At 64.8% G+C, this 27,346-nt stretch overlaps 1 protein-coding gene across 5 annotated transcripts; it reads right to left on the minus strand.

Moving 5' to 3' along the window:
* Positions 1-573: 573 nt before the first annotated feature.
* On the minus strand, positions 574-27,132 carry INF2 (inverted formin 2). Of its 5 annotated transcripts, XM_057488082.1 has the most exons (23): positions 27,026-27,132; positions 15,517-15,916; positions 14,069-14,184; positions 13,840-13,999; positions 13,443-13,476; positions 12,441-12,582; positions 11,664-11,805; positions 10,838-11,461; positions 10,338-10,483; positions 10,197-10,258; positions 9,483-9,585; positions 9,246-9,331; positions 8,705-8,805; positions 7,958-8,028; positions 7,780-7,887; positions 7,473-7,543; positions 6,576-6,696; positions 5,996-6,160; positions 5,788-5,890; positions 5,488-5,649; positions 4,265-4,894; positions 3,778-3,834; positions 574-1,342 (listed from the first exon to the last, which is right to left on the minus strand). In XM_057488082.1, exons 2-22 carry the CDS (start codon positions 15,905-15,907, stop codon positions 3,779-3,781), a joined length of 3,594 nt encoding a protein of 1,197 aa, XP_057344065.1. In that variant the 5' UTR covers positions 15,908-15,916; positions 27,026-27,132; the 3' UTR covers positions 574-1,342; position 3,778. The 5 variants fall into 5 exon arrangements, with proteins under 5 accessions (XP_057344065.1, XP_057344066.1, XP_057344063.1 ...); XM_057488083.1 differs by lacking the exon at positions 3,778-3,834; XM_057488080.1 differs by having other exon boundaries at positions 4,265-4,891; positions 13,443-13,999.
* Between the last annotated feature and the right edge of the window lie 214 nt (positions 27,133-27,346).

Here is a 27,346-nt window from a genome sequence, read left to right on the forward strand (position 1 = left end):
GACCGTGAAAAGGGATGTGATGCTGACACCCTGCAATCCCAGGAGCATGCTAACTGGAAGAAGCCAGTCACAAAGGGCCATGGATGGTAGGATTCTCTGCCTGTGACCTGCCTGACACGGCCACAGGAGGCACATCTATAGACAGAAGGCAGCGGGGGCCGGTCAGGCTGGAGGCAGGACTGGGGATGGGGACTGTCTGCTACAGGCTGTGGTGATGTTCCTGGGGGAGGGAAATGTTCTGAAACTGGGTCACAGTGGTGACTGCACCCTGCCGTCAGCCTGCCGGCACGTCAGTCACACACTTAGGGTGGGTGTCTTGGGTCAAACCTGCCTGCCCACCAGCTGGGCTCATTGCATGACGCGACTGGTTTGCCATCTCCCCGTCCTGCCCCAGGTGCTCTGTGGGAGCAGGCAGGCCCCCTGCCCTTTGTCTGCCCCCTCCACCCCCTCTCACTCCCTCCACGTGTCTGTCCATCCATCCATCTCTCCATCTGCTCATGTGGTGGGGCACCTCAAAGCACCGTGCAGGCCACCATCCCACTCGCCGGCAGCTTCTGCACACGATCAGCCACATTCTGGGCCAACTTTGCTTTTTATTGGTCAAAGCCCTCCAGCCTTCACGTGGCAGCACACACCTGGGGCGGGGGAGGCAGGGGCCCAGGCCCTGGCTACACAGTGTGGCAGCCAGGGCCTATACCTCCCCCGTGCAGGGCTGGGCACAGCGGGATGGGGCCGTGACCACCGCCCCCCACCCCGAGGAAGACCCTGGCCCGCCCAAGGCCCTGGGTCCCCCCAACATGACCAGCTGTCCCCAGCTAAGCCATCACAGGACAGCAGAAAGGCAGAAACAAACATATTTTGGGTAAAAACCAGTCTGCTCCAGTCCAGCTGAGTGGGGCCCTTAGGGGGGCAGTGAGGCTTCTGCACTGCCTGGCTTCATGGGGAGGGGTCTGCGAGGGCCTGTCTCCAAAAGAATCTGGGTGCCAGGCCCCCAGATGGGGGAGCATGCTTCAGGCACCCCAGGAACACAGCCACCTGACCCGGCCCCATGGCGGGTGCCCCAGTGTGGGCCTGGGTGTTGGTGTTCAGTAAGCAGACCACGAGGGGCTGAGGGTGTGCAGGCGGTCAGGAGGGCACCAGGCGGGGTCCCGGGCACAATGCCCCAAGAAGGCTCTGAGAGGCCCACGTCCCTGGCTGGGTAAGGCACGGAGATTCGGTTTCCCGGGGGCCCAGTCCCAGCCTGGCCCCGGAGGAGCCCCACTCAGCAGCACGTCCAGCGGCTCGCCGCGTATTAACGCCAGCTGTGGGCACTCTCACTTTGCTTTGGGCCTGGGCCTGGGGCCTGTGGGGAAGGAGAGGACGACATCATTAGGGGCGGTCCTGGGGACAGTGGCACTGTGCTGTCTGGGCCCCTAGGCTCCCGCTGTCCCTGGCGCCACTGCCCAGTGGGCTGCACTGTGTGTCCCTGGGTCCACTCTGACCCCAAGCCCTTTCTCTGGACTAGCAAGGCTCATCCAGGTGAAGTGCCGGGATGCCCCCAGCAAGCTGGCTCCTGTCTACCCGTCCAGGCAGGTCTCACAAGGTAAGTTTCCTCACCTGAGATGGTGGAGTCTTGCAGCTCCCCGGCTCTCAGACCCACGCTGGGCTCTGCCCATCAATCCCCACCCCACCCCCATGTGGGCCCACATGCTGGACCCCTCCTTGTCCTTCCCCAGCTCTGTCCTGAGGGCACCAGGGCCCCATGACGGCTCTGCCACCTGCACACAGCTGTACCAAAGAAAGGACTGGAGGGGGCACGAGCCAGTGTACCCCCCGCCTGCCCCGGCAGACCCAGCAGGGTTTTGGACCAGCACACACTTGAGGCTGACACAGTTTGGAGAAGAAGGGAGAAGGGGAAGTTTGTGGAAGGAATGAGGAACAGAAATCACCATTTTGCAGTGTCCTGCAAACTGGGAGGCACCCCCCTGTGGTCACCCATGGGCTGCCTGCCAACCATAGTGATGCCATGTTGTGCAGCAGGGGTCTCTCAAAATCAGCACTTTAGCAACTCGATAGGCATCGTTACTGCCCATGTGGCAAGTGGGCCCCTGAGCCCTGCCGGTGATGCTCTGGGGAGGACAGGTGTCACGAGGGAAGAATCTCTGCTCCAAAACGCAGCCTTGGGCCCGTCATGGGGAAGGAACGGGACTCACAGTGAAAGCGTCTCCCATGACACCGTCAAAGACAGAGGAGGCTGGGTGTGCCACCCTAGGAGGGGTCTCCCTTCCAAAATGCCAGAGCAACACTATGAAGAGCACCAGTGAACTGTCCTGGATGTGCAGGAGGGCAGCCTCGCCCTTAGAACCCTGGGCCAAGCGCCATGATGTCTACAAGCATTCAAACCGTTCTGTCACGTTGGGGAGGGGGTGCAATGTGGCAAATATGAACAGTTTTGCTATTTTTTCCAGGTTTCTGCCTTTCCAGAGTGAAGATAGGTGGTGTTCACTATGGTCTCCTGGCAAATTTCCTGCCAGTTGAAGCTTTTCCAAATAAAAAGTTGGGGAGACAAGGAGCGTGGGATTCATACCCCCTGCCCCCAGGCACAGGACAGCAGGGCCCAGAGGGCAGTGAGCCCTTGCTGCAGATCCAGGTGCCTGCACGCTGGGAGCTGCCTCCTTGCAGTGGGGTCAGGGTGGCACAGACCCACACTGGGCACATGGACCTTCCCCCAGACAGTGGCCACCCACGACTGCCAGCCACCAAACCCAGACTGTCCCCTGCAGGGCCAGCAGCCAGCTAGGGCCACACGACCAACCCCAGCCCGAGGGGCACGCCAGCACCGTGCTAACAAATGGACATCAGTGTCATGCCAGAGCCAAGCTTGGAAAGTAGCCCAGAAGTAAACCCCGGGACCAGGGCTGTGCTGACTGTGAGGATCAACTCAGGGGAATGTGCACTCCTGTGCCCGCCTCCGCTGGGCCCCAGCTGGACCTCGCCTCTGTGCCCTGGCTCCTACGACGCAGGCCCAGGCCGTCAGCACCGGGCAGCCCTGAGCAAGGCTGGAGGTCCCCTGCACTAGGCTCTCCTCCACCCAGCACAGTCCCGACCGTCGAGGCTCCCCCAGGCCCGTCTGCTGGCTCCACCTGTGAGCCTCTCGGGCCATAGGCAAGAGTCCCTGGAGGCCCAGTGCTGCACCCAGGGGACCCATGGGGGCCCCCTCGCTGTCTCTGGGACCTGGCTTCCAGGGAGAGGCCTGTGTACCCCTTGAGGGGGAGTCTGCTGCCCGCTTATCCCTGGCAGCCGGCTCCTGGAACCATCCTGGCCCCTGTCTCCCTGGGCACATGCATGGCTAGGACAGGGCCAGAGGAGGGCTGAATGTGCCCTAAGGAGACAGACTAAAGGTGCCCTGGGGAGCCCGGGGTCAGTGAAGGCCCAGGATTAGCCAGACTGCTTGGGGCAGGGGTGACCTCAGCCTGTCCTGCCAGGTCCTGGAGCCCTCCTCCCTCGAGGGCGCCCACGCTAGTCTTTCTAACCCCGCCCTGAAACCTGTTTGCCTAACAGGCAGCGCTGAGGCTGCACCTTGCACAGTGGGTACACCAGCAAAGCGAGACGTGGCTTCCGCCCTTCCAGGGAGGGAAAGACAGAGGGCAGGCGGGTCCCACCACCGCAGCACAGGAGGGCGGGGATGCTTGCAGACGAGGCGGGCAGGAAGGAAGCCAGGTTAGTGGCCAGGAGGCTGAGCGCAGGCCCCTGCCTCTGCCGTCACCATTAGTGCAGAGCGCCAGGCTGTGTACATACCTTACTGGGTCACACACAGGCTTTTTGTTTTATTACCGTCAGAGTCAGGGGCAACCTCTGCTTTCAAATAAAAGAAACGTACTCAACAGCTTGTCGCTCATGAGCAACCCTGAGCCTGGAGCTGGGGCTGGGTGCCCCATGCTCGGGCCACACAGACGCTGAGCCAGGACAGGTGGTGCCCAGGCTCCCACGCTGCGGCGGCCGCGTGCCCCACCTGCCACCCCCTACAGGAGGCAGGAGTTAGTGGATTAGGAGGCAGCAGTGAGGGTGGTGGTCCCCCAAGGCTGCCCTTCCCAAGCACTGCTCCCTCTCTCCTGCAGGACATGCAGATGCCCTGGAATCACCCACTTTTGCTGGGGAAGGGGAGGGGCCAGCCGCAGGGAGAGGTCCAGGGTGAGAGTGTGGACGTGCCTTGATCAGACGCGGACTCGCCCACCCACATCTCCTGCTTCAAGGGCACCAGGGGCTGCGGGGAGCCCGGACTCACCTTCCTGTCTCTTTGGGGGGCGTTTCTTCCTTCTCTTGCCGGCCCCCTTTGAGGTGCGACCCTGGGCCCTCGGGAGAGTGCCAGACCCTGAGGAGTCGGTCACGGCGTCCTCGGAGAAAGACCTGTCCAGAGATGTGTCCAGTGCAGAATCTGGGGCTGTGTCCTCTTCGTCCCTGTCTCCATCCCTGCCAGGGCCACATGGAGCGGCACACTCCAGACCCTTGCCTGCGCGGTCGGCCTCGGCCTGGCAGACGCCCTGTGGGGCTGCAGGGCCCTCAATGTCTTGGCTGGAACCTGTGGCCCCAGGGGGCTTGTCACCAGAGAACTTGAGGGGCTTCAGGGCCTGGGTGTCTTCCAGCATCACCGGCCAGGCCCCTGCAGAGGGCCGGACATCCTGGGGGTCCTCTGCGGTCAGGATGTCAGTGGCATCGACGTACCAGGAAGAGCACCTCTCTAGGGGCCCAGGCCTCCCCTCCTCTGGCCCGTCTCTGGTGGGCTGAGGGCTGGGGGTGGTGGCATCCATTAGGTCCCGGCTTGGGGGCTGCCCAGCCACCGCAGGGCCCAGAACAGGCTCAGAGGTGGGGCAGCTGCTGCCTCCCGTGAGGCCTCCTCGGGGGTCACTGGCGGCTGCTGGGGACACAGGACACATGTCAGTGAGGGGCAGCGGCCCTGCCCAGGATGTACCCAGGTGGGGGTCTCCCTCCATCTCAGCTTCTCTCTGAGCGCTGCCAGCCGGGCAAAGCCCCCTCCCTCTGGGAGCCTTCCCTGGTGGCCTCCCAGTGCAGTTCCCACGGGGTGGGTCCAGATCTTGGTGCCTCTGGCCTGTCCGCAGCGCAGGAGGGCAGGGGACACTGGGCCCAAGGTGGCGGCATACACCACCGCATGCCCAGAGCATCCCGGCAGCTGCCCCCGGGGTGGAGGGCCCCTTGCAGGGCCCCCTGCCTGCCTCTCCCACCACCTGTGAGCCCCCAGGGGCATCCGTCAGGGCCTGCTTGTCTCTCCCGCAACCCACACCAGCCAGGAGCCCTTTGCTGCCTCAGAGACACGTGGACGCATCACCAGGGTTGACTGCCCTCTAGCCCATCCTCGGGCCGTCCCATCACTCAGGGCTCCGCTGTGAGGTGAGGGAGGGCTTCCTGGAGGAAGGGAGGTGCGGGGCCGCAAGGACAGTACAAGGGAGTCACGGCAGAAGGGGGACAGAGACGAGGCGGGCGCAGCCTCACCCGGCGCCTTGCTCCTCGGGCTGTCTGGGGGCGCTGCCTTGCCGCCCCACCCTGGGTCCCCTCGGCCCCGCGCCGTCTTCCGCAGCTGGAAGCCCTTCCTGATGTCGGCCAGCAGGGCGTCGATGACACACACCTCCTCCTGCTTCGCGCCGCCCTTCCTGCCTGAGAAGCCCGGAGACCCTCAGGGACGCCGCCCGCGGGCGGCCTGGAGCGGGGAGGGGCCTCAGTGGGCAGCACAGCAGGGCTTCTGGGGAGGGACGCTGGGGCCCAAAGGCGGCTCCCCCCCGGGCCTCGCCTTACCGGGCGTCCCATCCTCGCCCCGGGGCCCCCGCGCCTCCTCCTGCGCCAGCTGCCGCTTCCTCTTCTCGGCCTTCACCGCCTGCTCCTTCCGGTCCCTGTTCTCCTGCGCGGGGCAGACACGGGCCCCGTGACACCGTGCCCGCCGGCGCTCGACTGGCCGAGCCTGGCACTGAGGAGGGGCCCCGCCTGCCCCCCGCGGCCAGCCCACCTTCAGGGCGCGGATGAAGAGGTCCCGGAAAGCCTTCATGGTGCTGAACGTGTCCTCCAGGGACAGCTGCTGGGCGTCCTCACACAGGTAGCTGGCCAGTTCCTGTTTCTTCTGCTCGATGGCCTGGAACACCTTGTCCAGTGCCTGGGAGGCCGCAATGCTGGTCTGGGGGCACAGGCCTGTGGTCACAGCCCCGTCAGGACCCCAGACTGGGTGCCACTCGCTATCACAGGACACTTGTCCAGGTTGGAGCCCAGGGTTGGGGTGGGGCCCCTGGGGGCAGGAGGGTGACAGCTCCTCTGCTCAGGACTAGGGGCCTGGGCACTGCAGCCCCCAGGACCAAGGGAGGCCTCTCACCTGCAGTAGCCACCTTGGGAACGGCACGGCCGCCCTCCGTGGGGGGCCCGCACTCTGGTCCTCTGCTTTCCCATGTTCACCTGCCCCCCACCCCCCCGGGGTCGCTCTCCTACCTTACAGACCCCAGGCCTGGGAGACACCTAGGCCCTGGAGAGGCCCACCTTTCTGGAGACTAGCAGGCAGCTGTCCCCCCAGCCCAGGACCCTGCCCGCCTGGTGCTTGCCTGCAGGCGCTCGCCGTACTGCTCCTGCACCTCGGGGACGGACGAGGTCACCCTCTGCTCCATCTCCAGAAGCTTCTTCAGGTTGGTATTGGACTCTGAGCGGATGATCTCCACGTTGATCCTGAATGGTACCAGAGGGCCAGGCAGGATCAGGTGACAGCTGATGACCAGCCTTGCTGGGACAGCGGGGCCCTAGCCCTGCACACCCGCAGGTTGCCAGAAGCATATTGGAACTTCGAGGTGGGCTGAGCAGTGCAGGGAGTGAAGTGTCCCTCACGGCAGGTGCAGGGCCTGGAGCATCGGGACAGGGAGCCCACGGCTCAGCCAGGTGCTGGGCCTGGAGCATCGGGACAGGGAGCCCACGGCTCAGCCAGGTGCTGGGCCTGGAGCATCGGGACAGGGACCCCACGGCTCAGTCTGGCTTTGCCTGGCCCTCCATGGGATCCAGCAGCTCCCAGGCCTGAGACCGTCTATGGCAGCATGGATCCTGGAGCTGCACGGCTCGGGCTGCTCTTCCACAGCTGTGTCCCGGGGCCGAGTGACCCAAGGACACGGCCCTGCTTCCTTCAACCTTGGTCTCCTCCCCTGTACAATGGGGTGGCATGGCTTTGCTCATGGGCTGTTATGAGAGTGTCCTTGTAAAAAGGCCAGACTCTCTGTGACTGTGATCAGATGGCTCCCTGCCCCTTGAGGCCTCAGTCTCCCCGTCTGAGTCATGTGGGACCGCCAGGGTGGAAGCAAAGTCCAACCCCCAGATGAAAGAAAGCACTCTATCAGGCAGCAGTTCCTGGGGGTCCGGGCATGTGCTGCAGCCTGGTCCAACCACCTTACTGGCTGGGACCAGAGGGGCCGGCCCTGGTGCGGACAGGGCGGTGGGGCTGGGCCGTGAGTGCTTACCCCGCCGCCCGGGAGGGCTGCTCCAGGTCCCGGGGCAGCTGCAGGAGGTCCGGGTGGCTCTTCTCCACCTCCTGCAACAGGACATGTCCAGTGAGATCTGTGGTGGCCACACCCGCCCTGGGGATTCCCGAGCCCACCCCACCCTGTAACCTGTGCCCTCAGCAGCGAAGGCTCATGACTCCCAAAAGGCCTCCCACTCTGGGTCTCCGAGTCCTCCCCTTGGGCCTGGATGGGAGCTGGAGGAGGGGCTGTGGGCGCGTTAGCAGGGCAGAGCCCGGGGGGCCGTCCTTCGGGCCCAAGCGCCCACCTCCAGCAGGTGATGCAGTAGTGTCACGCGGCCCTGCTGGGACTTGGTCTCCGTGAGCTTCAGCAGTGTGCTGATCTTGAAGCCGTCAGCGTCCCCAGTGTGGCTGCCCTGTGAGGGATGGGGAGTGGGTCTCCAGCCTCCAGGGAGGGCGAGGGCAGGCTGGGCACAGCCCACTTACGTAGTTGAGGAAGTTTCCAATTTGCAGGATCAGCTGGCAGAAGACAGGCAGCTGGTGGCTGGTGAGCAGGCCTGTGGGAGGGGCCGGGGCTGAGGGGGGCGCTGGTGGTGCAAGGCCTCCACGGCCCTGGCCTGGGGTCCTGTCCGTGTATGGCGTTCCTTGACTCCCTGCCCTGGGACCCCTCTCAGGCTCACCCTGGGGTGGGCAGGGTGGCAGGAACCCCACCAGAGATAAGCTTGGGGGTCTGGAAGCATGTCTCCCTAGCGTAAGTGCTCACTGAACCCTCACGACCCCGGGGGCAGATGGCCACCACCCCACTGACTGGGCGGGCGAGGCCTCTGAGGACCTGTAGCCACTCTGGTTCTGAGCTGACCACGCCTTGGGGCTTCAGGGAAGGCAGTTCTTCCGGCTCTGGAACGGACACAGGAGTGGACATCCACTACGTGTGTCCCCAGCAGAAGTGAGCTGTGCCTCGGTGGTCAGGCATGTCCCCGCCGACACTGTGCTAGGAGAAAGTGGTGTGTGTGTGCCTGTGACTGTGTGAGCAAGTGTGGGTGTGTGCACACGTCTGTATGTGTGAGTGCACACGTGTCTGTATTCACACATGAATGTGCATGTGCAGCGCATCTCAGAGCAGGGGCGATAGTCTATGGTGAGGTGGGGCCAGCGCCAGCAGGCCTGTCAGCGGTTGCGCACCCGTGCAGCGGGGCCCCTGGTGCTGGGCCCGCAGGCTCTGAGCCCACTCACTATTGCAGGCGGCGATCACCAGCTGGGCCTTGGGCTGCAGCATGTCCAGCATGATGGCCGTGCCCTCGCACAGCAGCATGCACTCCACCCGCAGCTGGTAGCTGTGGGGCAGAGCAGAGGTCAGGGGCCGGGCGCCCACCGCCTGCCCTATGACTGCACTGTGCAGGCAGGTGAGGGTCCCACGGCCCGTCCCTACCCAACGGGCTCCAGAGGTGACTCAGCAGGACTGGGTGGCGCTCAGGAAGGGGCATTTCAGACAAGCACCCAGGTCCTGCAGACTCAGGGGCTCACCTCCCTGTGGGGCACCCCTCCCTCCCAGAACAGGTGGGCGCCTTCTCTAGACTTGCCCAAGGGGGCCTGGGCCAGCCTGACTGCTGCTCACTCCCCATGCCGCCGTGGGTCCCTTGGAGAGGCAGGGCCGGGGGTACACGGTGACGTTTGCTGTGGTCCCCGGGGGAAAGGCGCACACAGCCCTGCTCTTTCCTCCAGGTCGGGGCCCCTTCCCCACCAGCGGGCCCAGTCTGAGGGCTGGCGGGCTTACCAGGGGATGCCCAGCAGGAGGAGGTAGAACTGGTCAGCACTGGCTAGCTTGGCCTGATCGTCCCTGAAGGAGCGCAGGTTCTCAATCTGCAGGAAGCAGGCCCACGTGTGGGATTCCAACTTCCCACCCCCTTGGCTGCCCGGCGGCCCCTCAGCAGCAGGGTGGGGGGAGGGCTGGGACCGCTTCCCCACTGGGGGTCCCCAGGGAAGGGTCAGCACGTCCTTCTTCCCCACTCACCTCGTGCTTCTCAGGAAGGAGCTTGAGGAGCTGTTTGAGGACCTCCACGTCAAACCTGGTGGTGTCGCCTGCCCGGATCATAGTGGTGACCTCCTCGTTGGAGCTGGAGAGGGTGAGGACGTGCGTGGTGTGGGAGGGGCACGGGTCGCCCCACCTGACGTCCTCGGGACCCTGACCATCAGGGACGGCTCTCAGCTCACAGCACCTCTGCCGGTCACACCGGGGGCTGCGCCGGCACCCACGAATTTTGGGGTAGAGGGGCGCGTGGGCTGCTGGAGGGCCAGCCCCCTGCCGGGGGCCATACAGTAATGCAGCTGGGGGCTGAACAGCGTGCTCCCCATCTGCCAGAGTGCCTCTTGGGGCTGCTCAGGACACAGGCAGGGTGGCTCAAGGGCAGAGGCCAGCCTGACCCCTGCAGAGAAGGACCTGGGGCCTGAGAGGAAGGGCCAGGTCCCCACCCTGGCTTGGCCACCACCTGTCTGGGGCCTCAGGGGTCCCAGCCACTCTCTGGGCCTCAGTTTCCCCATGGAGTCGGGTGTGGTGGTCCCGGAACCCCCAGCTGGGGCCCCCAGTCTCCTGCTCCCAGGACAGCAGGTGCACTTCCCAGGGATGGCCTGCAGAGGGCACTGCCAAGCAAGGGAGGAGCGGGACGGGAGCGGCCCTCGGCAGGAGGGGCTGCCCGAGAGGGGCCCCTCCTGCGTCCTGGGTGCCCACCATTTAAACTGCTTCAGGAAGATGTTGAGGTTCAGACTCTTCTTGGGGTCCAGGAACGTGATCTGGAAAACATCCCAGCCCGTTGGTCGGGGACGTGGAAGGCCGCACGGAGCCCCCGTCTGACCCGCGGCCCGGCCCCACCTCCCTGGGCTCCCTCCTGGCCGGGGCTGCAGCTGCCCCCTTGGGCTTGGCCTCGGGGAAGGAGAAGAGCTGCTCAATCTGGGAGAAGTCGGGCTCCACCAGGTCGGCGTCCGGGCTGCTCAGCAGGGCCCACATGGAGCTGTGCTCTGTGGATTCAACACGCGTCAGGCCCGCGCCTGCCAGGGACCCAAGGGCGGGCGGGCCCCGTGGAGGGAGCCCTCCGGCTGTTGTCACGCTCGTGCATGCACACGCCTGTGTCCGGGCCGCAAGCGACCTGGCTGCCAGCTACCTTGGCTTTCCTGGCATTGGCACCACAGCCCCAGGGCAACGAGCACCTGGCCCATATGTAGTGGTGGGGGCTCCAGCCTGGGCCTTGGTAGCCCAGGTGCCAGCCTCACAGTACATACCCACCTGCCACTCTACCAAGCGGGGCCCAGTCCCCTGCCCCCGGAGGGAAGCTATGAGCGGGCGAGGCACGTTAGGGAATCGGGGGTCCTCACCTCGAGCCACGTTGGATGGCAGCTTCTGCCAGTTCAGCTTTTTCATACGCAGCGTGGGTGGGTTTACCCGCCGGTGGACTGGGACCCAGGCGGACCCCAGGCTATGGTCCACCTGGGCCACGATGATCTCTTCCATGGCACCCACTGCAGGAGGGCTGGAGCCTGGCAGGGGTGGGGGTGGAGGGGGGCACCCCATGCCGGGGAGCGGTGGAGGTGGCGGGGGTGAGGTCCCAGTAGAGCCAGGCAATGGGGTGGGTGGAGAAAATGACGTCCCCAGGCCTGGCAGGGGTGGGGGTGGAGGAGGGGGGGGCACAGTCAGGGAGCCGGGGAGTGGGGGTGCAGGCGGGGGTAGGGGGGCTGCCCGCTGCTCCAGGGCTGCTGGCTGTGGGGCTGTCACGTGGCTCCCACTCTGCATGCTGACCACGGGCTGGGAGGCGAGGGCTGCGGCTGGCTGCCGGCCTTCTACCCCTGCCTTTGGGGCACCAGTATTCTGGGGGGAGCTGCCCCGACTCTGGCCTAGATCAGCCTGGACACTCTTGTGGGCTTTGTTCAGGGAGCTGGGCCGGGGCTGCCCCTTGACAGACAGGAGCCGCTCGGTCACCTCCTCTAGGGTGCATTCCTGGGCTGCGGAGGGGACATCACGGTCAAGGCAGAGGGCCACAGGAGGCCGGCGGGGGGACGGTGGGAAAGGCACAGGGCAGGTCAGGAGTCAAGGACGGACACCCGCCACCCACGGTCTGAGACCCCAGTGCCTGCCCACCAGGCTGGGGTCAGGGAGGGGCGGGGGTCCCCGGGCAGGGCACCTCCTCCCTGCCCGTCTGCTCACTGTCACTGGCCAGGAGCACGGCCCGGTTCACCAGGCCCTCCAGAGCCTCCCAGAGCAGCTGGCAGGACGGGCGGCTGGGCTCCAGGTACAGGAGGCCCTGCAGCATGGACAGCAGCTGGGCAGACGCCGGGGAGCAGCTCACCTGGGCCGGGAGGGCGAGGGGCAGGGTCAGGAGAGGTGCCAGCCTCATTTTACCAGGGCCGCCCACCCCATCAGCACTCTGCACGCTGCGGATGAACCCTGGGGATGAGCCACTCGGGGCTCCCCAGCCTGCACACTGGGGCATTTGAGGCTGAACCACCCTCCCTGGCGCAGCCACCCTGGGCATGGTGAGCTGCTTGGCGATCCCTGGTCTCTGCCCACCTGATGCAATGTCTCCTGGATGCCCTCTGGGAGCACCAGCCCCCGGCTGAGAGCTGGGGGCTCAACGAAGGATGGGAGGTCCCAGCCAGGGAGGCCCTCAGTCCACCTGACAGTGGCCAGCGCATGGGGCCCAGCACAGTGCAGCCACCTCTGGGCACCCTTGGCCTTTGCGGCCCTGTCCTTCCGGGTCCTGTGCCCAGCTCTGTCCCCACCGCAGCCCAGACCAGCCCTCAGGCCGCCCGCCCCAAGCTCCTCCTCTCTCCGCCCCGGCAGCCCCTTGCTGCCCCCCGAGTGTGGCTCCAGACCAGGCCCTGCTGCCCCGGGGTACCGGCGGGCTCTGGCCGAGGCAGGCTGTTCCCAAGCCCCAGACCTCGGCCCACGGCGCCCACGGCCCCCTCCTCCCTGCCGGCCCACCTTGTGAAACACGGAGGCGAAGACCTCCTGGTGGCTGTTCATGTTGATGCCGCCGCAGACACGCAGCAGCTCCTCCTCGTCCTCGGCCCTGGCCTCCTCAAAGGCCTGCAGCTGGATCAGCAGGTCGGCATCGTCCAGGTCCCTGGGGCCGGAGGGGCCAGGCCAGGCTAAGCCCTGCTGCTCCCACCGGCCTCCCAGGCCCCGGACAGACCCCCAGACGGCCCTGAGCCCAGCCCGTGGCTGACACGTGCTGCACTGCTGGGGGCAGCTGTGGTCTGTCCAGGCTGGCCTTTCTGTTAGGGGCAGCGGGCTCACAGGCCCACGGTCAGCTGGCAGCCCCACACCCCTTGGGAAGGGCGAGAGCACTCCTTCCCACGAGACGTGGCCCAGACGGCCCCCCTTGGGTGCTGGGAGGGCGGCACCAAGAGCAGCCCCAAGAGGCCCAGGGTGGAGTGCAGGCCGTCTGGCCCGCACTTGAGCATCCACTGAGCACGGGCCCTGCTGGTCATCTCAGCCTGGCCGATGAGCTGGACCCTCAGTGACAGGGCGGCCCACCTGGCACCTGCAAACCTTTGCCTGAGGCCGGCTCAGCGCCTGCGCACCAGCCTCAGGCCCCTCCTCCGGGCCCACCCCCAGCTGCCGTCCCTGGAGATGAGGCCAGGCATGGGGGCTCTCAGCCTCTGGGTACCCGACCGAATTTGAGTTTCAGATAAACAAGTGATTTTTAGCATAAGCGTATTCCACCCCGTGTCTGGCATGTATTTGTACTAAAGGTGGTCGTTCTCTGTGTCATGCCTGGAGTTTCCAGGGGCAGTCACCGAGTCCCCAGGCGGGGGGACTCCGCCGAGTGGCCTGTCCAGCGGCACAAGAGGCTGAAAGCTGGGCTCTCGAGGGGACCTGGCTCCAGGAGGGGCGGCACCCCTGGGGCTCCTGGCAGGCGGCATTGCTTGGGACCCAAGGGGAAGGTGGGCCTGGCTCTGGGAGCAGGGAGCGGGGACTCACCGCAGCCGGGTCAGAACGTCCAGCAGCTGCAGCCCTGCAGAGGGACAGATGGGGTGAAGGGGTCCAGCGGCTGCTCTGGCCAGCACCCCTCCCCTCCACCTCCCTGGACTTACTCCCACCACACAAAGCACCCAGCCCATGGGGTGGGGCAGGATGCCAGGGACTCTCTGGAGGGCAGACATCATGCTGGACACACAGTGGTGCCCATTAATGGTCACATCCATGACTGGCAGGGCTGGAACTGGAGGTCCGGCCACCCGCCTCCCTCCCTGCCCAGCCAGCCTAACACTGAGAGCCCCCGGGGCTAACATCCAGGAGTCCCGAAGGCCCAGTCCACCAAAGGTAACAGGGGGGTCGGGCGCAGCAGGGCCGGCAGGGCGGGCTGGCGGGTGGTCACCGATGAACTCGCTGCGCAGCTGGGCACGTGCACGGAGGTCCTCAGGGCCCAGGATGACGGCGTTGACCACACTGAGCAGCGTGACGAGGTAGGGCACATTGTCGCTGTCCGCGAGCTCGTTCAGGATGACACTGAAACGGTACTGCTGGCTGCCCACCGTCTGAGGGGCGGACAGGGGTCAGTGTGCGGCTCAGGCCCCGCCCAGGCCCCAGGCTCGCCCCAGGCTCACCTTGTAGTGGTCCAGAGCGTCCAGGGCCAGCATGTGGCCCTCGGGCGAGTAGATGCACAGGGCAGCCAGCAGCTCAAACACCTGCTTCTTGACCATCACGTTGGATGTGTCCAGAGCTGCCAAAGGCCGGGGGCAATCTCAGGGGGCCCAGAGCCCCAGCTGGGGCTCATCCTCCTGCTTTCCGCAATTCCCAGACCTGTGCCCGGCTCTGCTCTGGACTCCCACTTGAGCTGGGGAAGGGGGTGGGAGCAGACACCAGGGGCGCCTCTGCACAGGCCCACTGGCCACATCAGGTGATGGCCTTCCAGAGGCTGACCTGCCTCCAGCATCCCAGGAGCAGACCTCGTAGGGAGGGGCTTGGAGGCAGGGTTCTCAGGCTGGCTCTCTGACAGGGCCTGCTGGCTCTGGGCCTGCGCGGGCACACCTCCCCAGCTGGGTCCACGCCTCACCAAGCTCAGCACCAGCCATGGATGACGGACAGCCTGTGGTGCCCCCTTGTCCTCACGAGCCCCCACCTCCCACCTCATCCTGGGCTAGGAGGGCTTTGCGGGTGTCCCTTGGCTGGCCCTGCAAATAACACGTCCCAGAGGACTCTGCAGAGGGCGGAGCCAGGCCTGGGCCAGTCAGACAGGAAGGAGGCAGCCTCTGGCTCCACCCCCCCCACAGGCCAGCCTGCCTGTCCCTGCCTGCCCTGGAGCCCCAAGCATCAGTGAGACTGGGTCGCTGCCACAAAGCAGCATAGCCTGGCAGGCAAGGGACACACTGACCACTACTGCCCACTGCCCACCAAGGGCCACCTGAAGTCTTTCTCAAGGGTTGATGCCTAATTTAGCACAGCCTGAGGAGACTTCCTGGAGGAGGTGACAGTGAGCAGGAGCTTAGGGCATAAGCAGACCTCTGCAGGGACACAAAGGCAGAGGGCAGCCTGTGCAGGAGGTGCAGGCTGGGGGCTGGCAGCTGGGAAGAAGACCCCTGGTGGCCGGAGCAGAGGACAGGGCAGGGAGGGGGTGGAGAATGAAGCCCTAACAGGTGCCAGCCAGACCTCAAGGGCTGCAGCCAGGCTAAGGCTGAGTGGCCTGGAGCCAGGCAGTGCGTAGGTGGGCCTCCTTGGGTGGACCTGTGATTCTGACCCAGGTGACTGGCTGCCCCGGCATGGACAGGGACCTCGAGGTCAGAGACAGGGGAGGGGGCAGGGCAGGAAGGCAGGAAAAGTCACAGAACAGAGGGGCAACTTGGTGCAGGTGTTGGAGGGGTGGCTCCAAAGGGACCTGGAGGTCTCAGACTTGGGGTGAAGAGGAAACTGGCTACTCCTCCAGGAAGCCCTCCCTGCCTGCCCAGCAGAGCTTCATCCTGTGTCTCCAGTCCTCCTGCTGACTCTCCAGCCCGGAGCCTCAGTCTCCCAGGTCTGTCCCGGCCCAGCCCACTGCCCGCCGCCGCCCAGGGCTCACCCTGGGAGAGCTGGCGCACGTAGGCCTGGTTGCTGAGGATATACTCGATGCCCTGTTGCGAGTTCATGACGGCACGCACACAGCTGACACAGGTGAGCTGCAGCAGGGCGTCGGCGATGCGGGCCACGCCGCGGCCCGACAGGCGCGCCAGGGCCTCGAGCAGCAGGTCCAGGCCGCTCTGCTCCAGGAACTGCACCATCCAGCCACCGTCGCTGCTCTCCAGCCGCTTGCGCAGGCCCGAGTAGTTGACCACGGAGGGCATCTGCAGCAGCCGGATGCACAGCTCGGGGTCGGCGCTCTCCAGGTTGGCCTCCGTGGGGTCCGAGTCCTGCGGCCCCAGCTTCTCCTTCAGCGCCGCCCACTTGCGCTGCGCCCCCTCCTTCACCGACATCCTGCTGAACTGTGGGGCCAGAGAGAGATGAGTGAGCATCAGCCAGCAGCCGGGCGGAGGAAGGCGGCGGCCCACAGGCTGAGAGGCCAGGGCCCTGCCAGCGCGCGGTGTCCTCTGCCTCCGCACCCCACCCAACGATTCACCGCGCTTCCCGCTCACACCTGGGCCGGCCTGCACTCACGCACGTGCTGGCAAACCCTCGTCCCCCCAGGGCTGCTGCAGCCCACAGCCCACGGGCTTCCTCTGTGCCAGGTGATCCTCACTAATTGCCATAGCAACTGAGGAGGCACTGGCTCCGCCCCGCTGTCCGCATGAGGACCTTGAGGTGGCTACACGGCAGGAACACCACTGCCCACTGGGGACGATGCAACAGAATGGCATCTCGGGGGGCTCCCGAGCACTTCCCTAGCCCATAGGTCAGGGTCAAATGGGGTCAATAGGATGCACATAATTCCAGACCCTGGCACTCCTGGGCTGCAGCTGGGAGGAGGGCTAACGGGGTCAGGCCCAGTGCCCATCCAATTCCTGGCAAGAACAGGGCCCCAGTGGGCAGCAGCCCTGCCGGGCCCTGGCTCCTGTGGGCCCTTGGCATGTGCAGATTTACCCAGACTCATTTACAACATGTGTGACCCCCACCCAGAATGCCCCCCTCCGACACACCTTTACCCAAAACAGAACAGTACAGGCGGCTGTGCCCCCTCCCTGGGGCCCTCTGCCATGATGCTGTCCCCACCCGTGTCCTCTGGGGCCTGCCCTCAAAGGTCAGGGGCAGCCCAGGCTCTTCTGCGCCCATGTATGGCTCGGCTCTTATATTTAGTATCTAAGAAGGGCAGCAGGAGCCCCTGGGGGGAAGGCCTGAGGAGCAGGGCAGAGTGACACCACCGTGCCTCATGCCCCGCCACTGCCCTCAGCGTCACCCCACCTTACAGGAGAGGACAGGCGGCACCCCGAGAAGCCAGGTCCCGTGCCCAGAGTCCCAGGGCTGGAGACAGTGGACCCGAGTGGGACTGGACCCCAGCCAGAGAGAGGGTGGCCCGGAGCCTGACATGCTGGACGCCCAGCTTGGCTTTACTCTAAGGGCTGCGGACTTGGTGAGTTAGAAGAGAGAGCCCAGGGGCCACCTGAGGTGATGCAGGAGTCAGAGCCTGCGACCCTGGAGAGTCACTTGTCTTGTCCTGCCCGAGCCTCAGCTTCCTCACCCGAACCTCCAGCATCGGCCTGCTGGGAGCAACCTGAGGGGCTGTGGGTGCCCCCACAGGCTGCGAGGAGGATGCTGGGTGTCTGTCAGCCCTCCCCCAGGGCCCTGCAGCCTTGGCCAGGGGGCAGCCTGGAGCCTCCCTGTGACCCCATAGTTGCATCTACCCTCCCGGGCATCTGGGCACCCCTCCACTGTCCACTCACCCAGATGCGCAAGACCTTCCGGCTGCCTCTGCCCACCCAGTCCGGGCCCTGCCTCTGGCGGCCCCTCATGCTCTCCTGGCTTCTCATTACTGCTGGTCACGGAGCTGCCTGATGCCAGCGGGCCCCGGTCCCTCCTGGGCAGCTTGGCGGCAGGGGTGCGGCTGCTCCCACCACCATGAAGAGCATGGCACACAGGCCTCCGAATACACTGCCGCCCACCGTGGGCGGCACCCAGAACTTACCCTCCCTTCCCCGCCCCCATTGGCCTGAGTCCCTGTTTCCTTGGCACAGGCTGAGTAGATGGAGCACAGACTCTCCCAGGCCAGGCCTCTGGCATCCCAGTGTCCTCTCCAGCCAGGAGCCCAGGGGTCCTGAGATGCAGAAAAAACACTCTTGGTGACAGCCAGCATTGCCTAAATCTGCCTGCCTGGCCCTGCCCAGCCTTCCCTGTGCATTTCCTGTCCCTGGGGCCATGGGCTCACTCCCCCAAAACTCCACCTACAGGGCCCTCTTGGTCTGTGGGGATGGGGGTGGGACCACCGCAGGAGGTGAGCAGTCCCCTCTGCCCACCTGCCCGTGAAGCACCCTTTGCTGTGTGCTTTGGTGCCATGCTCTGGGCCCTGGGCCAGGCAGTACAGTACAAGGGGGTGAGGCCCCAGCGGGCACCATGTGGGGCAGCAAGTGTGGGCAGGGGAGTCCAGCTAAGACAGTGAGCCCAGCTGGGGACCCGGTGGGTGCGGTGGAGGCAGCTTTTCTCCCTCTGTGATGCCCACTAGGCTGACCTCATCCAGGGCCCACCTGGTCATGGTCAGGCCCTGGGCTGAGAAGGACTCCCTGGAGATGTTTCAACTGCCTTTCAGGATGAGACTGAATGTACAGACAATGGCCAGAGGGCACGTGAAGACAGAACTCTGACCCACAACCAGCAGTACCCACTCCAGGAAGCTGGGCCACCATCAGAGGGAACCAGCCCCGAAGCAGGCCGCACGCCCACGGCCCACGTGCAGGAAGGCAGCCCGCTATCTGCAGCCACCAGCCCAGGGAACCCAACCACAGCCCCGAGCCATCACCCCACACAGCCGGGGCCTGGCCAGTGACAGCCCATAATCCCAGAGTTGTTGTCCCCACTCTCAACTTAGGACCGACTAGGGGAAGCCGAATGCATTCCCCCAGCCCTCATCGGGGCACCCAGGGGTCCCCTTTTTCTCTATAAAGAAGCTTTCTATATATAGAAATGGTATAATTTAATTTACATAATATGTATACATGTGTCATATACATGTATAATGTACACAGCAACAATTAAAATTATGTAATATATGTATACTGTAAATATATACACATTTTATATGTAGACAGTAACTATTAACGTATATTATTTAATGCTATGTACACAGTAACAATTGACATATATAATACATGTATGTACCTCAGGAATATATTATATACAAGTATATATATGTAAACAGAAAGAATTAACATATATAATGTGTATTAAAGGTATATGTCATATACATGGGGTATAATACATATACACAGCAACAACATAAGTTATATATGTATAAGTACTGCAGATGTTACATACACCATAACAATTAACATATTATATATGCATATATGTACTGCAGGTGTTCCATGTATGTGGCATGACATGCACATGGCAACATGTCATAATATACATGTGTACTGCAAGTATATACGTGCATGTAATAGCACATGTATGTAACAAAGGTATATGTCATATACTACAATGCAACATTGTCAGTACACAGTAACAATGAACACGTACGTAAGACACAGCAATAAAGCTCTCCCACTCTGCTGCGTGCCTGAAGTCTCTGCCAAGTGCACGTGGCGGCGGCTGACTACCCGGCTGCTGCGGCTCTGAAGACGCCGCCCAGAGGGACTCAGGCTGACAACACCCTGCAGCTGCGTGGGAGGCAGGAGCTCGTTCTGGGGCTTCCTGGCTGTGCGCCCTGGGGGGGCTTCCCTGCCCTCTGCTCCCCGTCTGCACAGACAGTTGCAGTGGGGTTCCCCGTGGATAAACTGGACCCAGTGGGCTCGGTGGGGCTCAGAAGCGCTTGCAGCTGTCGTAAACAGTGTCCAGGACGCCTGGTCCTTTGGCCTCTGGCCCTGCCCAGCCTGCAGGCTGAGCATCGGTGGACAGCCAGGCCTGGCACCCACACGGGGTGGGGGGGGCCTCCTCGGGGGCAGGGGCAGCCACAAGCTCAGGAATGTTCTCAGAGTCCCACTCAGCTGAGGGGCGTGGCCAGCCTCAGGAATGTGCGTTTGCAGAGCTTTTTTACAGCTAAGTCTGAAGTATCCGGCTCAGACCAGGCCCAGTCCCTCGGGCAGCTGAAGGGTTGGGGTGCTTCAGCATCCCCATATGCCCCCAGGCAGTCTGTCCTCCTCCTGCACCAGCGGAACAAGAGGGGTCGGGGGCTTTTGCAGACGAAGACCCTGGTGCTCTAAAACAAGTGGGAAGTGGACCATGGTTCTTGAATGTTCTTTTTCTACCACTAACGTGGGGCTTCCAATGGGACGGGGTCAGTCTGGGACTCCTGAAGACAGGGTTTCCCCTGAAATGCTCTGGGGTCAGCCCACTGATCCGGGTGTCCTGCTCCCAGGCACTCCCCCAGCCCACACAGGGCCGCCTCAACGACCTGGGGGAGAGGGGGACATTGGTCCAGTGGGTCTCCTGGCCCCCTCCATGGCCACCCATCCGCCTCCCTGCCCATGCCTGGCCAGCCTAGCAGGGTGACACAGGCTCTTCCATCTGGGCACCCACATGCCCAGGCAGCTGTGCTGACTCACAGGGGGCTGCCAGCCCTGCCTGGCAATTGTCTGTCAACTGAGTGTGAGTGTGAGTGTGAGTGTGAGTGTGTGTGTGTGTGTGTGTGTGTGTGTGTGTGTGTGTGTGCGCGCAGTGGGGGATAGGGTCAAAGCTGACAACCCCAGACAATTGTTTGTCAACTGAGTGTGAGTGTGAGTGTGAGTGTGTGTGTGTGTGTGTGTGTGTGTGTGTGTGTGTGTGTGCGCGCACGCGCGTGCGCAGTGGGGGATAGGGTCAAAGCTGACAACCCCAGACAATTGTTTGTCAACTGAGTGTGAGTGTGAGTGTGTGTGTGTGTGTGTGTGTGTGTGTGTGTGTGTGTGTGTGTGTGTGCGCACGCGCGTGCGCAGTGGGGGATAGGGTCAAAGCTGACAACCCCAGACCTTAGAGACCAGCCCGTTGTGCAGAGGGGGAAACGGAGGCACAGGGGGTGCACACCTAGTCGGGCACTGGGCAGCCACTGTGTTGGGATGCCGTTAGGAAGCCCCCACATGGTCTGCGGGCTTAGAGCAGTGGGCTGGGGTGGGGAAGCCCAGGCCCCCTCAGAGGGGAGTGGCCTTCTGTTCCTACGTCCCAGCAAGGGCTGGTCCAGGGGCTCTGGGGGTCTGGGGGCTGGGATGCAGGCTCGGGAAGGTGCAGGATGGGGAGGCGGGCACCTGTGAGAGAGGCTGGCTGCCAGGGTGGGAGCCAGCTTCAGGGTGTCCCTGCCAGGATCAGCACAGGGCCCAGGATGCTTCTGGGCCCAGAGCCAATGAGGGTGGGGGTGGGGTGCAGAGAGCGTGCTCGGCTTCCGGCGGGGCGGGTGGATGGCAGGAGTGGGGCTCCGGAACCGGGGGGCAGGGGCTGCCAGGCTGTATTTTTAGCTCCTCCAAGAACTCGAATCTTTCCACTGCCTGGCAGCCCTTGGATTGCATTCTGCGCGGCCCCCTGTGGTCCAGAGGCAGCCCAGGCCCTGCGGGGTGGCGGAGGTCCCTGAAGCTGAGACTGGCTGGCTGTGACCTGTCACAGCGCCCGCCCCCCAAAGCTCAGCTCTTTGGAGCCTCCAGCCTGTGTCCTCTTCCCCCCAGACCACTGGCCCTTGGGGGACCTGGACTGACCTGTTTGGGTCCCTAGAGGGCTCATTCCAGGAGGAGGAGAAAGAACTGGGTATCCGCCCACTGCCTGCCCATCCACTGACAAGGAAAGCATAAGGCCTCGGGTGGGCAGTGTCCTCACTGTCCCCTGGCCTGTCATGGCCAAGGAGCCCTCCACCCACCACCACCCCAGTCCGAGAATGGGGTGGAAGGGGCGTGCCCCCCAAGCCCTCGCTTGAACTGGCCAGTGCATGTGAGGAGGCATCTGGGCTACTGCGCATCCTGCACAGGACAGAAGGGCCCAGCATGCTGGGAGGTGGGTGGGCACCAAGACAGCCACGCAGTGCCAAATTAAAACCAGACAGAAACAGGACACCAAGTGGGACTGCAGGATTTCAAGCACATGAAACGCGACACACCGCATAAGACACATGCCCACCTGCCAACAGAAGTTGCCTCTGGGGTGAGCGTGTTCATTTTCCTAATCAGAAAGAGCACAGCGGCCCAGAGGACCACAGCCCCTCAGAGGAGCTCAGGTCGCGGGAGGAAGGGCGGGCCCGGGCGCTGGCTGGCCTCAGCACTGCAGCACGGTGCAGCCAGCAAGGCGGAGGTGGGGGGGGAGTCTGGGCAAGCTGGAGCAGGAGCCGGGGCACCGAGGGTCAGGGAAGCCAGGCTGGGGCTGGGCCTCCTGTGGCCAGGCCGGAGTGATGTCAGGCGTGCAGCACCCAGGCCTGGCCCGTGTGCATCTTCTATGCCCCACTCTTCTGCGTTAGGAAGAGAAGCTCGGGCGGCCACAGAGGCGGACAGCCCTGGTGTGGGGTGGACACGTGCAAACAGGCAACGCCTGCCTGCAGGAGGCGCGGGCTGGGTCTGGGCCTGGGGCTGGGGCTGCCACGCACTTCAGTGGGAGGAGGGCTGTCGCAGTGTAGCCCCACGCCGGGCGCTGTGTGATTCTGGGCTCCTGGGCAGGGGCTGGGGCGGTCTAGGAGTGCCCCTCCCCCCGCGGATGGCTCGCTGGGCCTTCACTTCCACCTGCGCTGAGGGCTCCCAGGGGTGCACGGGTCTGCTCATGCCTCCTGCTGCCGACCTAGGGTCCCGTCTCCAGGCCTTGGACACCCTGGCTGCACCACAGCAGGGCCAAGGGGGTGTCCCCAGAGGGCCTGGCCACCTCTGACATTCTAGGTTCTGGTCCAAAGCCCAGGGGCTGGAGCCAGGAGGGGCTGCCCACCGGCCCCAGTGCGGGGCAGTTGGCAGGGGGCGCTGAGGCGGCAGTGGCCACCGCTGCCCTCCGCCGCTGAGTTGGATCTGAAAGTGAGCACTGGAGGAGACCTGTGGGCGGGAGGAGGCGGCGGCAAGGTGGTGTTTGCCTGGCACTGGTCCACTGAAGCCCCAGGTGCCGGGCCACAGCGTCCACCTGCAGGGCCCCACCTGCAGGGCTCCATGGGGCTGTAAGAGGGCTCCGCCTGGGTTCTCTTAAGACCAGATGCAGCTCAGAAGTGCCTCCTCCAGGAGACCCGTGTCCCTATCCCCAAACTGCCCTCAGGCAAGGCCTTGCCCAGCCTGGAAGGACCCTCAGTGACCAGGGAGGGGAAGGGGCTATCTGGGCACTTCAGGCCTCAGGCCCCAATGTGTGCTTGTCTACGCCTTAGTGCCAGAGTGCAGCCTGCCCGCTGCCAGCCCGCTCCCTGCCCAGCAGCCCCACAGGCCTGTCCCCAGGCTGCCTGCACAGGTGCAGGGAGAACAAAGCGGCGGATTGAGGATGGGGGAGGGGCCACAGTCTGCACAGCCAGGCACTGCCAGGGGGCGGTGGCCAGGGCCCGGGAGACAGGGGACAACTCAGGTTCTGGGTAGGCCAGGCTCCACCACTGACCAGTTGTGCCCCTTTAACGATCCATATGACCTCCCTCCCGGGCCCTGGTTCCCATCCTCAAATGGGGATAGGCCATGTCCACCCCAACCCCCGCAGCCTGCTGAGATGACCAAGACGCCACTCATAAAGCAGGCCCCATAACTGCCAGAAAGGGCTGTGCTCGGCTGCCCACCTGGCCACTCAGCCTGCAGCTCCTTGGCCAGGCTGCCAGGGCCCAAGCCAGGCTGGGACGTGGCATGTGCCCCTCTGGCCCCTCAGCCTAGCACCCCCGGGCCACCTGCTCCACGTGGCCAGCGCCAGGAACCTAGCCCAACCCGGCAAGTAAGGTCCTTGACGTGGCCGAGGATGCTGTGTGGCTGGGGGTTAGGGGGCCAGGCCCTTCCAGGCTTTCCCACCCGTAACACGGCCAGGTGCTCTCCAGAGACCTCGGTTGGCTGCACCAGTCCCACTTCGTGGCTGCCAGGCCTGCCTGGCCTGAAGGCCCCTCCTGGCTGCTCCCCTCCCCTCCTCCAAAAGGCGACCTCCTGGGTCCCGCCTCTGGCCCGCACCTGGGCGGTCCCTCCTGTCTCTCTGCCACCTCCTGCAGGCAGCGCCTCACTCCTCCGCTCCAACTTCCATGGCCTGGCCCAGCCTTGGGGGGCTTGCCTGGTAACCAGGCAGGGGGCCATGGGTGCCCCCAAAGCGGGCAGGGTCTCATCTGGGCACCTGGGGCTCCCATTCTCAGACCACTCGGGTCTGAATGTGGGGAGGTGGAGACAGGCGGGGAGGGGGACAGGCAGCAACCCGTCCCCCCACCGCTGGCCCTGGTCCCTGCCCAGGGAGACTGGTGCCTTCCCTGTGGGGTGGCCCAGGCACAGCCTCATGGGAGCCCCCCCCACCCTCCCTGCCTACCGTCCCTGGCATGCTCAGCCCAGGACCAGCCCACAGGAAAGGAAGTAAGGGTGAAGCAGCTGCATGTGAGTGGGGGGGGGGGGGAAAGTTGGGGGCCCCGGCGTGAGGGACGGAAGTGAAGGACACTGGCCATGGCCCTTGGCCATTCTGCCCTCGGGGGGCCTGGGAGAGGGGCCTTTGTACCAGTCATCTCACCCAGCTGTGGCTGTCCGCGCTGTCTTGATGGACCAGCTTCTCAGAAGCTGCCTGTCTGCTCGGCTGCTCTAGGGCCCACAGGTACCTGCCCGCTCCCCTGCTTGGAGGCCTGGGGGTGCTGCTTGGCCAGGACAAAGCCCTCCTACTCCCAGAGAGGCAGTGCCAAGATACCAAGTCTCCTGCGGTGGTAATGAGGGGCAGGAGGGCAGCCCTAGGCTCCTGGTCCTCCCTCAGGGCTGGCCAGTTCTCACCCTAACCTGGAGTAAGTGCCTTGTATAAGCTCAGCATGGTGTACACATGCTGGCCCAGTGGAGCAGTGAGGGGGGCACAGAGCCTGATATGCACAGTAGGGGCTTTATGAATGCCTCTTGCCAGAACAGGGGCACTGCCCATAACCCAGTCACCCCATGCCTTGGTCTTCTCATCTGGGAAACAGATAGTAATTGCAGTACATGTGCCTCCCTGGGTGGGTGTGAGGGTGGGAGACTGTGTTGTGGGAACGTGACAGGCTGGCATGTCGTCCACCCCTGTGCTGGCCCACTCAGCGCTTGGAGCCTGCTCCAGGCACTGGGATTGCCCTGTGGCCAAGCCAGGAGCGCTGGCAGATGCGTGCCTGGTAGAGAAGAGGCCCTGAGCAGCCCTGAGCCCCACTGCCTTGTGGTCACACCTTGGGAGGGGCTTAGGGGAGGACAAGAGCCCCTCTCTCCCTGCTTGGCTCAGCATGAAGGTCTCCCTTTGTGCTGGGCAGGTGGGACAGGTGTATGCAGAGACCCCACACCAGTTCAGGACTCAGGCTGTCCAGTGTTCAGAGGAGGACTGGGCAGGACCCTCCTTACTGGGGTGAGACTGGGGGGTGGGGGCCTCCCTAACAGGAGGCCACGTGGTTGGACCCTGCTCTCATACCTTCTGTGACAGGGGGCCCACCCCCTTCACGTGGACTTTCCTTCATGATGGCTTCAAACCGGTTCTTCATTTGGGGCACCTGGGGCCTCCAGGCCTGGCTCTGTGCCTTGCGGACAGCCCTGCAGAGACTGGCTGCTATGTGGCCTTCACCTCCCAACCTTCCTGGCCTGTCTCCCCTGGACCCACTACCATCCACTGTCCTGAAACAGACGTGGGCGTGCCCTCCCCAGCCCACTGTGCCCGCCGCACCTCGAGTCATGCAGTATTAGAGTCAGGCTGTGCGAGACTGCAGCGGGGGAGTGGCCGCGCAGCTGAGTCAGGCCTCATCCCTCGGACTGTGGGGGGACTGTGGGGGCGCTCTGCCTCCAGGTTCCTCCTCTTGTCCTCAGAAGCCAGGGGCTGGAGCTCTCCTTGCGCCCCAAGTCAGAGCCAGGCCAGCTGCATTAAGCCCTGTGCCCGCAGGTAGCACCGTTAACACCCAGCTATCCATCCATCTCCTGCTCGGCCCTCACAAACCGGCGAACTTTCCCAATCCAGAAAACAACTGGATGAAAGGCACATGGAGTCTATTTAAGGCAGGAGCTTCCAGGTCCCAGAATGTGAGGTGTGTGCAATTAGCTCCCACAGCCGTCAGCACCCCCACAGAGTGGGGGCCCTCACCTGGCGATTAACTCTTTGCTGTGAAGGAGCAGAACCCTAGAAAGACAGGCAGCCTGCGTGGGTCATGGGAGGCAGCCAGCTGCTCTGGGTCATCTCGGACCACTCCGCAGTGGCAGCCCTTTACCTGCCTGCTGCCTGCAATGAGTTGAGGAAGGGGTGGGAGGGTGGACCCCGGGCAGTGGCTGACCTGGTGATGGGAGGGGCAACATGAGGCCCCAGACCCCAGACCTGTATCCAAATGCCAATATTTGCTACTCCACGGCTGCCGCATCCCCTCCCCAAAGACCTGGCCCCAGGCAGCAACGTCAAGGGGGCTGGGGCGTTTGCTCTGGGTCTCTGCCTTCTCCACTGCAGGGCGGAGGGCCATGCCTGAGCCACTGTCCCCACACTTTAGAGGGCAGATGGGGAAACCGAGGCCCAGAGAAGGCAAACGTCCTGCTCAGGTCCCACTGAGAGGGAGCAGGGGCCGGGGCTGGTTGGAAGGGGACTCCCCAACTCCAGCTGCCGTGGGCATGCCTGACCAGGGCAGGGTCCCGGCCACCTTGGCCTCTCTGACTCTTGGTGGGCTCGGTTAGGGCGGGGCTGTGACACTGCTCACAGCTGGGGCCACCCTGCAGCCCTGGGCTGAACAAGCTCCGGAGGCCAGCCCGCCAGAAGCCCCTGCCTACGCTCCCCCGGGGGCAGCGGGGGGCTTGTGGAGGCACAGCAGGTCACCGCAGTGTCCCTCCTGAGGTTACGGTCACCCGTCCTTCCAGGGCTGGGACAGGAGCACCCCGCCGGCCTCCCACACTCAGGCCTACCAGCCCCACCCAGGAGGAAGAGAGAAGGGGTGCGGTTCGCCCAAGCTCTGCCCGTGGGGACGCCGGGACCGTGCACGCCCACCACCGCCCAGGCAGCTAGAGACCCAACAGCCCAGGCGAGACCCAGGCCCGCGCGCGCCTGCAGTGCCACCTGGGCGGCGGACCCGAAGTTGAAGTTTATTTTCCCAACTGTGGCTGATTCATGGTCAGGATGTAGCAGCGCGAGGAAGGGAATCTGCCAGCCCCGGACAGGGCGAGGCCCGGCCAGCCCTCGGCCCACCACCCGGGGGCACTGCGCGCTCGGGCGGCCTCTCGGCGCCGGGGCGGCCAGTCCGGGCGGGGCGCGAGCCTGCAGGGCCCCGGCGCCCGGGGGGATGCCGCACCTGGGACGCGCGCGCCGCCGCCCCGGCCCCACTCCCCGGCCCCACGCGCCCGTTTGCCCGGCCTCGGTTTCTCCCGCGGCTCCGGGAGGGCCCCGAGGCTCGCACTCACCGGGCGGGGGCGCGGCCGGCGCACAGTCGGGTCGGTCAGCGGCCGAGCGCAGCGGCTCCGGCGGGGCTCCGCGGGGCGCGCGGGAGGAAGAGGTGGCACCGCCTCGCCCCGCCCGTCCGCCGCGGCCACGTGGGGAGCGGGCGCGGGCCGGGGCGGAGTCGGGGGTTGGGGGTGGTCGCTGGGGAGGCCCCGCCCACCTGCCCGGCCCGCCGGGCTCCTGTGAGGATCCCCCAACCTGGGCACTGCGCCCCGCGGCCTTGCTCCGGGGGCTGGGGGGGCTGGGGGAGCGGTGGGGGCGGGGCGCATGGAGCGGGGCCTAGG

Source organism: Manis pentadactyla, chromosome 11, assembly GCF_030020395.1.
Source record: "Manis pentadactyla isolate mManPen7 chromosome 11, mManPen7.hap1, whole genome shotgun sequence".
Classification (NCBI taxonomy): Eukaryota; Metazoa; Chordata; class Mammalia; order Pholidota; family Manidae; genus Manis; species Manis pentadactyla.

What these genes read in the sequence shown, in the direction of transcription:
- INF2 (XM_036882531.2), bottom strand. Translation starts at nt 15,907, where the DNA reads ATGTCGGTGAAGGAGGGGGCGCAGCGCAAGTGGGCGGCGCTGAAGGAG. An exon ending in CGTGCTCCTGGCCAGTGACA is followed by an intron (nt 11,462 to 11,663) that starts GTGAGCAGACGG and finishes TCCCCTCCGCAG; the next exon opens with CCCAGGAATGCACCCTAGAG. An exon ending in GGGCGAGGATGGGACGCCCG is followed by an intron (nt 5,650 to 5,787) that starts GTAAGGCGAGGC and finishes CGGGCTTCTCAG; the next exon opens with GCAGGAAGGGCGGCGCGAAG.